Source organism: Streptopelia decaocto (assembly GCF_964273445.1).
Source record: "Streptopelia decaocto genome assembly, chromosome: 3".
In the NCBI taxonomy this organism is placed as follows: Eukaryota; Metazoa; Chordata; class Aves; order Columbiformes; family Columbidae; genus Streptopelia; species Streptopelia decaocto.
The window spans coordinates 95,107,569-95,120,378 of record NC_138656.1 but is presented as its reverse complement, the minus strand read 5'-3'; the positions used below and the strand labels follow the sequence as shown (position 1 = coordinate 95,120,378).

The 12,810-nt window shown below is 36.4% G+C and overlaps 1 protein-coding gene across 1 annotated transcript in view; it reads right to left on the bottom strand.

The window, feature by feature from the left end:
• Positions 1 to 12,810, bottom strand: part of COL21A1 (collagen type XXI alpha 1 chain) — a 91,658-nt gene that overhangs the window by 34,671 nt on the left and 44,177 nt on the right. The window contains exons 15-17 of the mRNA XM_082047860.1: positions 12,482 to 12,535; positions 12,350 to 12,403; positions 8,466 to 8,519 (exon numbers count right to left, since the gene is read on the bottom strand). Of these exons, the coding sequence (XP_081903986.1) occupies positions 8,466 to 8,519; positions 12,350 to 12,403; positions 12,482 to 12,535 (162 nt within the window). The remainder of the gene's footprint in view (positions 1 to 8,465; positions 8,520 to 12,349; positions 12,404 to 12,481; positions 12,536 to 12,810) is intronic.

The following is a 12,810-nucleotide window of genomic DNA, read 5'->3' as shown; positions in this document are numbered from 1 at the left end:
TTTAGAGTTGTGTGGATCTGTCCATTCAACTCCTCAAAAATCTCCACTTGCTCAAGTCAGTAATTTTTTAGAATATTTTTTTTGGTCCAATCAGTAATGTATTAGCTAATACACTTGAAATGTGTGTGCATCATTTGCTCAAAATAACATAAATAATCAGAAATGCTTTCCAATAATAATCAGTTATAGGAAACTGACTTTTTCCCACTTAAAAATACAGTAAAAGTCATATTATATAGCTATGACATTCAAATACTGATAAACCATCTTTACAGGAAGGCCCACTGCAATACTAATACTAAGAAAATCTAATCTCTGGTGCTCAGAAAAAAAGGTGATGTTTGTAAGCATGTGCATACTGCAGTCTCTGCAACTGATGTGAAGATCTCCAGTCTCCTAAATGTACAAGCATTTAAAGGAGCAAACATTTATATGTATTTTGAGTAATATTATCACAAGAGGGGACATCTGATGTGTACTGTATACAACCATATTGCCAAGTTGATTCACTCTTAGTTTCATACCAGCTCTTTAGACTCCATCTTAGCCAAGCTGAGGACATGACAGCTGGAGGCTGAAGCTGGAGTATGAAGTGAATATGATCATTCCCTCTGTGGGAAAAGCCACAGGTGGAACAATGTGGTTTAAGACAAGAGGAAATGGCCTGAAGTTGTGCCAGGGAGGGTTCGGATTGGATATTGAGAAAAAATTTCCTCATGGAAAGGGTTGTAAAGCACTGGAACAGGCTTCTCAGGGAGGTGGTGGAGTCACCATCCCTGGAGGTGTTTAAAAGATGTATAGAGGAGGCTCTTAGGGACATGGTTTAGCGCTAGATTTAGGTTATGGTTGGACTCAATGATCTTAAGGGTCTCTTCCAACCAAAAGGATTCTATGATTCTATGTGTTTCATAGCTCTTACTCTACAGGCAGTATCAGTTTATGCCAAAGCACTTCATCTGGGAACTAAAGTTCACTTCCTAGTACAGATAACTTATAATATCAAGTTTAAAGTCTCTACGTGAACATTTCCACTAAATACTCAAAATTATTTTAATGCATAGAAGAAATTTCAATCTTAAATAGATTTTATGGTTTTGTGTATAAGCAGGCCTAGTTCATTCGAGTCACCTGTGGAATACAAATAAATAAGTGCTACCACTAATTCTGTGCTTAGAAGATAGTTACTGCACTCTTTAACAAAGCTGCACCTTAAAACGCTTGCTGCAGGACAATTCTTTCAGAGTCACGCCGTTTTAACAGAATTTTTAAATTTATACAAGATTAACAAATTATTAAGAGACATTTTAACAAATGACAAGCACCGGTTTATTGTGCTCAGCAAGTCAGTAGGGAGATTTTTAGTTGGTACAACATATTGGTCAGAGGTACTTCTATCACTATGCTTACAAAACAGCTGCAGTGGAGGAGGAATGCTGGTATGTAACGTATCAGCACATGAATTACTTTAAAAAGTGCCAGCATCACCATAAAAAGGTCACTACAGCATACAAGCATAAACCAGGCTACTCTCGGTACTATTTATAACTATAGCACACACCATTCATGTCCATAATAGGTTTACAACTACAGTTCCTTTTGTATTTCCTTAAATCTTTTAAGAAAATGCCATTGTTAACATTGCATCTATAAAACAGCCTTAAAGAACTGGCAGCAAGTTATGCAACCTTTTCTCCACTTGATTTTCCAAAGTTATCAAATTTGAAATGGTACTAACTGAAAAATCAAAAAATAATATTTTTCAAAGTCTCTGTAGACAAAAGAAAAATAAGAAGATACTATATAATTATAGAAAACGAATACAATTAATGTAATTACATAGTATATGAAGCCAGAAATTTAGAAATTAGAAATCATGAGGAACAGACAGAAATTAAAAATTAGATGAGAGAGAACTGTTAATTTTACAACTTAGAAAATCAGGCATTATTTTCCAAGTTGCCTTAGGTCAGTTGGTCCAAGTTTATTACAGCATTTACTGTGGCCCCAGTCCAGACTGAATTCAATGGGAATCTTTCCATTGATTTCAATAGGCTTTGGAGCAGCAACTATGCTGTCACGTCTTATATCATTTTTGTCAACTGGGAATAATAGAGTAGTTCAGACTAGTCTGCCTGAAGTTCCAGAGGCCTTTAATTACCTGTTTCTGTATATTCTCATATTTATCTTAATAGCAATTAATTCTGCTGAAAATGTACTATGGAATGAATTTAGTCAAAATAATGTGTCAGTAAGAATGAAGAAGATAACCTAGATTGCAAATGAAGTCTGTTAAAAATATGTACACCTAAAGTGGACCTTAAAGTTATAACTGACAGGAAAACCTGCTTTCAGTCTAAAAAATGTGGTTGAGCTTACAGCAAGCACTATGTAATTAAAGAACTATTCCTGAAAGTATTGTGCTGTCAAAGCTGTCATTTCCCCCTTCCTCAAGTGGGAAGAAAAATAACAAAGTCTGTTATAGTAGCTCCAGGAATCAGAAAGTCATCAGCAAGACACTGCCCTGACTACTCCAACAATCCAGAAATTAGAAGAAATAAAGAGAAACAATCACTTAAAAAACTACTTCAACAAACCAAACCTATTTGTAAAGAGATAATGATGGATGGCATATGCCTACCAAAGTCTTACTGCATCAGCTGTTTACGCAGAAAAAAACCACCCCAGGTCAAAGTCAAAATTTTCTACACAGAAATAAGGTATTCTTTTGTGACACACAAGACATCAACTTTAGAACAAATCCTAGTCCTTACTTCCCGTATGACTTTAATGCTGACACCTTAGAAAGCAGGCCATCAGTGTTCAGAATTCAGCTGCTACTACAGAGGATTAGTGGAAAAGCATGAATATTAGATTTGAAGCTAAGAATGTTGATAGATTCACAGCAACCAGTTTGCTGAGCCTCTTGATCACTTTTCTCTTAAAGACCGACAGGAAATAACTTATTCTAAATATATTACTTATACAGAGAGCAGTATTTTATAGAAGAGCCTACTTTAAGGCAATATAAAACTTGAGTATTTAGTACTCTATGAAACATTTTCATATGTATTAAATCTACAGACACATGAACTTTTGAGCACTGGATATACAACAGTATTTTTATGCTTTAATTTACTGAGAGATTAGAAATTGAAATATAACAATAATCAGACCAGATGCATTAAAAAGAAACTAGGTAACATTTACAGAAATAAAGATATTTTTCACATGGCCTACTGCATAGATATAGTATAGAGATTTTAGGCTTGTTTCTAACTGAAGTATTTCGTAACTCAGTATATAAATGCAGATATAAATGTTGAGTAAACAGCATCTTATTAACTAAAACTGGTACAAAGCAACATCATAACATCAACAAAATGTGCATCAAGCAAAGCACATCACTGTGATCACTGAAAAACACACTTGTGCATATGTGTGGTGTTAAGTATTTCACTTCCACTTCTCAGCCAGCATTCAGCATCTGTTTCAGTCAACAATACCACACTGCACTGCTCCTTCTATTTGTGAAACAGGAAGACACATATGATGCTGCATCCTCAAATAACTCTGCAAATACACTTGATAAATACGACCACAAAAAGCACAAAATTTGAGCTATTTTATTGAAGTTGAATAGTAGCTTTCCTTCTAAACAGACTAGCATAGCTGCTACACTCCACTGTCTATTGCAACGGTTTTGTCTGTGAATTTTAATTTTCCTTTGATTAATAGTTTGAAACAATTACCAAGCTTTCTATTATTCACAGTCCCATTCTATTCCACAGGTAACTGTCTGCTTTCCCTCTCATATGGTCCACCTAACTTAACCAAGCTAAATGTACAGAAATCATGTTAAAATTACCTTCTGATTCTGAACACCTAAAAATTTGCCAATCTCATCTAACTGCATTAGATAATCTTATCGAAGATGTTCCTCTTCACACATCATTAATTCGTGTCACGTTTTTCACTCAAATATAGTGGTGGTGCTGTTAATATTTCTCTCCTCAGTGAATCTCATGAAAATGTACTCATGGCTAGAGGCATAAAAGGATACAAGTAAAGTGAAAGAAAAATTTGTTGCAGCAGGTAAATAGATGTAAAATATCATTTTTCAGAGTTAACTCCATTCTCAAAATAGTTATATATGTCAGTTTATGAAATGACAGGGATATAATATGTGCAAAGCTGTACTGAAGAAGAAAGTTCACTAGAACCAGCTAATTTACATTTTGATAAGTAAACATCACGATTTCATATATTATTATTACGATTGGCTGCCAGGCATTTGTTCCAAGAAGAGGATCTCTCAGGAATTTTGTGAGTATACAGACAACACAGTTGTTAGTAGTTGTGTGTTTTGTGCCTGCTGTTTTCATAATGCAAAGACAGCCAAGAGAGGCAACACTGACACAAGACTATTTAACAAGGCATCTTGCATTCTGAAGGTTCCACTAAAACCATTTGCTTCTAAGGAAGAGACCTGCAAAACTGTGTAATAAGGGAGAGGGGGGAATATTACATGGTACACAGAAGAAAAAAAAAACACCAAAAAATATTTTTTTCTGCATACTACCATGTAACTAAGTCAGGAATTTTCCTTCCTTGGTTCCTGTTTCTATTAATCTCAGTATGGCTACAGATGCAGAAGAATTACATTAACTTTAGGTCTGCTTTCCAAATATACAGGGTACATGGCTATAAAAGATTTCTGTTTTATGAAGAAAAATACAGCAACTTCTGTTGGAGATTTCTATATCTTTAATGTATCCTGAACATGTTTCAAGAAGAATTCTGCTACCATGCATTGATCTAGATCTGGCCTTCCTGATGCAGTTTTAAGAGATCAACAGCTAAACGAGGAGTAGAGAAACAACAGTGGGAGTCAGGTCAGAGGCTGAAAGCCACATTATGCTGCTATCGCTGGCACAAACAAGGCCATATCTGAGGTCTTGTGATGTGACCTAAATATTAAGGGCAAATTCTAGTATTTTAAGTGGTTGCAGCTGAAAAATATGATTTCTGGAGAGTAAACATGAGCAGTCACAAATGTTCAGACATATTATTTGTGGCAGGGCAGCACATGTTAGGCCTAGAGGAGTGTTGTAAGTGTCCTGCCAGCTTCACCCACAAGCACTCACTTCAGAGCTCCCATCTGCACGACTGTAAACACAAGTCTAACACGGCTTCCACTGAAACCAAACCCTGACAGAACTCTACCTATGTTAAAAACGACAGCCAGACTGAAACTAAGCTCAAATAAATACTGATTTATTCTTTCAGACAGTTGGACCTCCAAAATAACATATTTCTCAAAACAGCCTGTCATCAGTAAGACACATGCCCAGCTGTTAAACTATCAAAGTGACAGCATGACTACACTTGGAGCATGGCTTATTTTTTTCATCAGTAAAATGAGCTTGATTACTAGCTTTACTAAATGATGTCTAAATTATTCTGTCCATACTGTCAAATGTTTTTCTAACATAGAGTGGGTAGGATTGGGATGGCCTGCCTTCAGTTCCAAATAGCACTATTGAGGGAAAACAACCACAACACTTGGAATTATTTACTTAGCTTTACAACCTACATTTTCCTGTTCATAAATTTGGGGATAAATAAGAGCAATAATGCACCAGAAAGTATATTGTCCAGAAAATAACCACGCCTCAGAGGCTGGAGGCACTGGGAGTTCAGTCCAGCTGTGCTCTCCATCCTTGACAGTTGCCTTTTAGATGTTGTCTCAAGATGCATTCATTTCGCAACCATGCTCTTTTTATTTGCTAAAGTAAGAGGGATCATAAGACGGCTATTTTTAAAAAGACCAATGTAACAAATTACACCATGTCTAACACTAAGGTGGCTGAATGGAAGAAATAAAGCTTGTTTGCATGTATGCGTGGGTGGGGTATCTATGCAACGTGCTGAGCTGTCTCAAGGCCACAGTTGCAGCTGGCTGGTTAATGGTACGGAGAGAAACAGTTTCAACATCATCCAAGGCCCATCTTGAGCTTAGGCAGCCTATCTGGGTATCGCGGGGAGGGCACAGCAGAGTTTCGTCCCTCTCTCCCACATCAGTACCCTAACTATTAGGGTATCCCACCAGAGAAGACCACACTGAATTACACAGAAGAAGTAGCGGAGGCGCTTACGTGTTATACATCAGATACATGTCAGAGGAACAACAGAAATGACAGAAGCAATAAATTGCACACGACATCCCTCACAGCTCACACAATCCAGCTCCCTTTCCATCAGATGAAGCCCAACTACCCTCTACTTCAGGGTGTCAAACTCATTTTCACCTGGAGCCACATCAGCCTCATGGTTGCCTTCAAAGTGCTGAATGTAATTTTAGGACTGTATAAACGTAGCTTGAAAGCAGAGCTCACATATCCCATGGCTGAGGATAGCTCTCATTTTGCACAGCCCAAGCAAACACTTTTACCACAAAGCTGCTGCACAGAAATGCCCTTTGCTCCTTCTCCAGGCTCTGACTAGATGGGAGCACTGTGTTTCCACATCCACTCTGGTGCTACACCAGCAAGAGGCAGATGAGCAGGTATGACCTGGTGTCTTCTATTTCCTACTTGTTACCTTAAAGCAATTTCCTGATCAGCATGTACATGCTCTACTCTTCAGAAGAACCTCCACAGACTACAAATCAAGCATACAGTGCAGGCTGGCTTGCCCTTTTAGGATTGTGTACGTCTTTTGAAGTTGTTTATGCATTGGAAGTCTTCCTCTATACTATTCTATGGTGATCTTAAAAGGGTTTGTAGTGATTTTAATGTCTTAAATTTGCCACTTAATTTCTGTTTACAGCAGAAGTATAGGACTTAAGTGATGAGTTTACATTGCTGTTTAAAATGTTATATTGTGAAGCATTTACATTAATTTTAAACCAAAATACATTTCTTTAGTAGATATAGGTCAGACTCAACCAAAGCTATCAGATCGGAAAGAGAGCTATTAAAGCATTAAATACTTAGTTTTCCCTAGGTCAGAAATGCTTTCTCCTTAATTTTTAAATTAATTTTTTTTAAATCACCATGACTAGCATTATTCCTAAAAACAAAAAGAGACAAACCAAGGCTAGGGAAAATAACAGAAGTCTTGTTACTATCTATCTCAACACATTTGTAATAGTGTACTATCAGATATACAAAAAGCTTGTCACTTCCATTTTATGGTTTCTAATTAACATCCACTTTCAGTCTTTCTTACACCTGAAGATACCATAGACTGTAAAAGGTTAATGCATCTCACAGTTCTTTGAAGCAGAAAAAGAGCAAAAAAGAAAGCCAAGTAAGGAATTATGAGAGTTCTTCACTTAATCCAGCCAAGTGGGAAGAAAGTCTCTTGGGAATGATTGACCAGTGTTTTGCAGTCTACTTACAGTGTTTTTTTCAGTTTTTGGTGAATACATAAAATATCTAAATGAAAGACCTTAAGAATTTTTCGGCTAGGAGCATTATTTCCATCTCCTAGTTGCCCAAATTCTCTACCAGATTTCAGTACCATGCAACATATATTGCCTCTTGGTATTACATTCAATACCACAAAAATTCCAGAATGTATAAAGCTGTACCTCCTGATTTGACAATTCAAAATATAACTCAGAATGTAATTAGTCTGGAAGGCAGTGTTCCACCAAGTGAGCTCCATTTACTGCTCTTGGACTCTAGAAGAATTACTGATGGTTTGAAGACTCTCTCTCTGCACTCAAAGTTTTCAGCTATTTCTGCAGATATCTTGGCTCCTCTGCTTCAAGCAAAGCCTGGTAGCCTTAAAAGAGCCAAACAAGGAATCAAGGCAAACAAAGCCTAACTATCGCACAAAAAGAGCAGGAAAAATGAGCTGTCCAAACACCAGCAGAGGAACAATGTCTTTGGAAATAAGCAAAACAAAACTGCAGTAGCAGTAGCTTAGATGTTCCCCATCTAAGCAAGAAGAACAGAGATACAGATAACAGGGACAGCATAAAAAGATGAAAGGAAGTAAAAGACCAATAAAACTGGACAAAGGGGAGGGGAATGTAAACAGTGAGAAAACAAACAATTAACAAGTATATGAAAGAACATACACCACGTGGCAGAAATGAGAGTTAAAAACACCCAGAATCTTTCCTCTTGTAACTAACTATCAATATCTAACAACACCATCCTATCAATAGAGAAGAAGTCAATAAGGAGTCAATTTAAAACATATATACAAATTGGTATATAACAGCAATATAGTTAAGAATCTTTTCTTTTAAGGCATCTTTGAATTTAAAGGCTTGTTTATTTCTTTTACTAAATAAAAATTTAAAGATGAACACCAGAAAATAAAAAAGCACTTTTATAAAAACAGAAATATCAACCAACTCAAATCAACATGGATGAAACATGAAGTATAACACCCATTAACAACAACAACAAATCAGTATATAAGGATATATCAATAATTTAATGACTTACAGGCTCTCCCCGATGTCCTTCTAGGCCTGGAGGTCCAGGCTGTCCAACTTCTCCCTTTTTAAAATAAAAAAGACTGTTAAATACAATATTAAATAAAGAAACAAACTTCCTTTGCATAATAAAATAATTATTTCAAATAGTAAATTATTATTTTTAATATAAGTAAAACGTAAAACCAATACACATGATCGAGGCTCCATCAAACATTTCTTAAAAGCAGTTTCAAACACAGTAAGTGTTGTCAACCTGATATTCCCTCCTGCTGCATCCAACAGACAGCTGTCAAACAGTTTGCAAAGAGGTGAGAGACAATTGCCTTTGGAATTAGAACAGAAATTATTGTTTGAAAAAGCACATAAAGCAGTAATAAATTGCTATTTTCTAATTGTTAGTACAACTAATATTCTGAAAACTATTTCAAAGTACTCCAGAATACAGCAGTACCAGATATGATCAAACCTTTATGTTCTCACTCAAAATATGTATGATACCAAAAATATTCTGAAAATTTGAAGAATAATTCCAGAAATAATAGCACATAAAACAAATGCAAAGATCAATTAATATAGATACAAAATAATCTGGTAATAATTAACTTAAAATTATAAAAACTGGACCTGAAGCGACAATGGGTAGCATCTGCGTTCCAAGCCATGCCCTTTTTGCATATTCTTTCCCAGAATGAATATTGTATGAAAATTGGAAAGTTCCAGCAGAAATCTCCTTCAAAGACAGCTTGTTTGTTACTGCTCTGAACTTGATTACAGACCCAGAATGAAGCACTAGTTTATAGCAAGCAGACATTGAAGTCAAGCTGACAAAAAGTTTGAATGAAGAATATGGCTTCTGTTAATTATTATATTCTAAAAAGAATAAAAACTAATGAGTATGTAATATTTTTGTACTACAATAATTAAGAAAATAGTCAACTAATGTCTTTCTGTTTAAATGCACACAGGTTCACAAAACTTACATACTGAATCCATATATTGTTTACAAGCATAAAAACTCATGAAAATACTCTCCAAATTCATGCTTTATCCACGTAATACTTCACTCTAAAGGGTCACCAGTGACAGTTAAAATTTTATGTCAAACAACTGCAACTGTTACCTGTTCATATTATCAAATACCACAGAGGAAAACAATCTAACATATAATTATTTTTTTCTACTGTCTATAGCACCAGCAAAGGAATTTCTCCACCAATTTAGCAGAGTAATCTGTGTGTACATATAAATATATATGTAAAAATATATATGTGTATATATAACATATATATATATATACACACATATATATATTTTTTTTAATGAGGCAGGATACATTTGACCTAAGCTCATGTAGGTAACGAAGCTCCTGTCACAGCCAACACAGCCAACAGAAATCTAGTCAAGACAATTGACAGAGGCTTGATTCAGCTGACCAGCCACCAAGATTTCAGTTTCACTTCCTGCACACAGACATTTGGTCATATTTAAGATACTCAAGGGTATCTTGTCTTAACACCCACTCCAGAAAGGCACTTGCTTTCCACGGGACTTTGATCTGTCAGCTCCCTTAGGATGCTTTGGATACTCATGTATCTCAAATGCACTAGACACTTTTGTGTAGGTGAATAAATTGATCTCTACAAGTCGGCATTCTCTGAGCTGAATTGCTCCCCCTACTCCATTGGCAATACTCGTTAGACCTCCACTGACATTAATTGCAACACAGGTAGCTACTACATCCACAGGCACAAACTTAGCTGAGTGTTTTAAGAACCCCTGTTAAATTGTCTTTGCCCAACATATTTGCAAGTGTCAGAGATACATGCTCTTGTAGATATATATTAATAATGACAATCTGTAGGCAGGTATCAAACGGAGTTTAAGATCAAAATGAAATTAATGTAGGTATATTTAAAACTAAACCAAGTAACAAATACAGAAAAAGTCCTTCAGTGTCACAGAAATAATCTGCTGTTGGTTGCTGTAGCTAACTTCAGAAAAGTGAGCAAAAAATTTTTTTTCCATAATTAAGATTTATAACTTCTTTTACTAACATATTTTAAGTCTGTAAACTTAAAGCCAGTTAAAAAAGCAGTACATCAATTTGACATAAAATAAAGTTATTCCATTACCTTTTAGCATACTCTCATTAGGCCTTCCAAAGAAAATAAAATAGGAAATACTGAGTTTACCTACCGTAAAAGTTAGATTGTATATGTACTTTTTAAAGGCTGTTATTTTAGATGTGTTCCCCTAATACATTTTTGAATTGTAGGATGCTTTGTTATATATTGAAATTGGGCAATTTTTAGAATAATAGTGTTGTATTGTTGGATGTAAGTGGTAACTCCTCCCTTTAACTCCAAATTAAGACACCTACATGTGTTTTTCTACCTGAAGTTGTCTAGAGGTACATTCGGGATCTAAGATCCCATTATAGTGAGCATGGGCTTGATTGAGTTACCTAATCACAAATGTCTGGTGCTGTCTGAGGTGCTCTAGGGCAGCCAAGGCTTCCACATCAGGCTCGCAGGTATCACTCCCAGGAGACCTGTGTCCTCACAGCACTTACAAGTCACCTGGGGTACCTAAAACCAGCAAATATGACTGCAAACTTGTAAGTGATCTCACGAAAATTATAGCAGTTAACAGTCAGCAGCTGAATGACTTCAGAGGTTCAATGTATTATACTGACTAAGAGCTTGACTCAGTTGTCAACACACAGACAGGCAGAGCCAATTCCTGCTGCAAATAAGGTTGAAAAATTTTTCACCATGAAGACAGTCAGAATGGAACAAGCTTCGCAGTTGTGCAGTCTCCATCCTTGGAGTTCATCAAGACCCAGCTGGAAAAGCCCTGAGCAATCTGGTGTGGATTCAGCACTGTCCTGTTTGTGAGCAGGAGGCTGGTTCCGGAGATGCCCCAAACAAAGTCCCCTCCAGCCTGAGTGAGCCTGAGATCCTGACAGATCCACGTTGTTGGCAGCTGCTGCCTGGAAGAGTTTAGGTGTCTCACAGGTCTTGTGCCATATCTCCCTGCCGCAGCAGATGACACAGATATGCCATTGTATCCCCAGCTGCTCTACACAAGCATAGTCACAAAATGGAAGAAAGACCCAGATCGCCAAGTACAGTAACAGGAATTTAGATAAATGCACTTAAAAGTACACTTGCATTTTTGAACACAAAAGGAACGTTATTAATCTTGAGCAGCCCCAGATTACTTCATTATTAAGAAAAATATTATAGGAAAAAAGCTGCTGTTGAAAAGCTCCTTTAGATCAATTCAACTGAACGCTTACATACAAATAATTTTTTTTCCCATGAACTTAAACCTGATACTGCTTAAGTCCATCTTTTCATGATTAGAACAGTGCAAACAACTGGGTAAACAAAATAACCAGTGAGCTTACAGACTGCAATACATTATAGAAATACCAGATCTTGCAGTCTTTTTTACAGTAGGCAGATATTTAGTCCACTTGAAAAAATGTTCTTAAGTAAATATAAAGGGCATTGCACCATGAAGAGAATATGAACGTAAACATGAATCCAATACTGAAGATATTTTTCCTTAACTTTCATCCAGCTCCTTTCAAAAGCAATAATAATAGATTACTTCCTTCTTAACTGTACACAACAGGTATGGTCTGCAGTGTGTGCTTGTATATAAATTTCATTAACAGATCACAGAGTCAGAGAAACACAAATGGGATGAGAAAGATGAAGTATAAACCATCTCTGGTGAGCACTAACACACTCTTAATAAAAGTTTTGCCCCTGCTCACAAACCAACTGAAATTAATGAAGTCTGCCCACTGAATGCAGCAAACCTTTGCATTTCCCAGTAACACTTTGGCAAGATATTATATGAATATACATCTGTACATACCTTGAAACCAGGACTTCCTGGTAATCCATCTTTCCCACTTCTGCCAGGGTCTCCCTATGGCAACAGTTAACAGTCATCAGTGCGTGAGTTAACAAGCGAAAGTTAAAGCCAAATTGTCTTCACAAAACTTACGGATCGCCCCGGCATTCCTGGAAACCCTGTATCACCTTTCTCTCCTTTTGAACCCTGGGAATTACAGCAAATGAAAAGTAATTAGCGCTCAATGTTTATGCTGCAAATTCAGTATGTTTAACCTATAATTCATATATGTTGCTTCTTAGTTTGAAAATGTATGGAAGATCTGTTTCTTTCTTAACACACACAGTGGTCAGTTAATAACTACCACCTGTCGTAGCTGTTATTGGTCCTACTCCCCTTACTCCTCTTCCTCTCTCCCTTTCAGTTAAAACCATAGTATAGTTTGGGTTGGAATGGACCTTCAAAGCTCATCTAGTCAAACC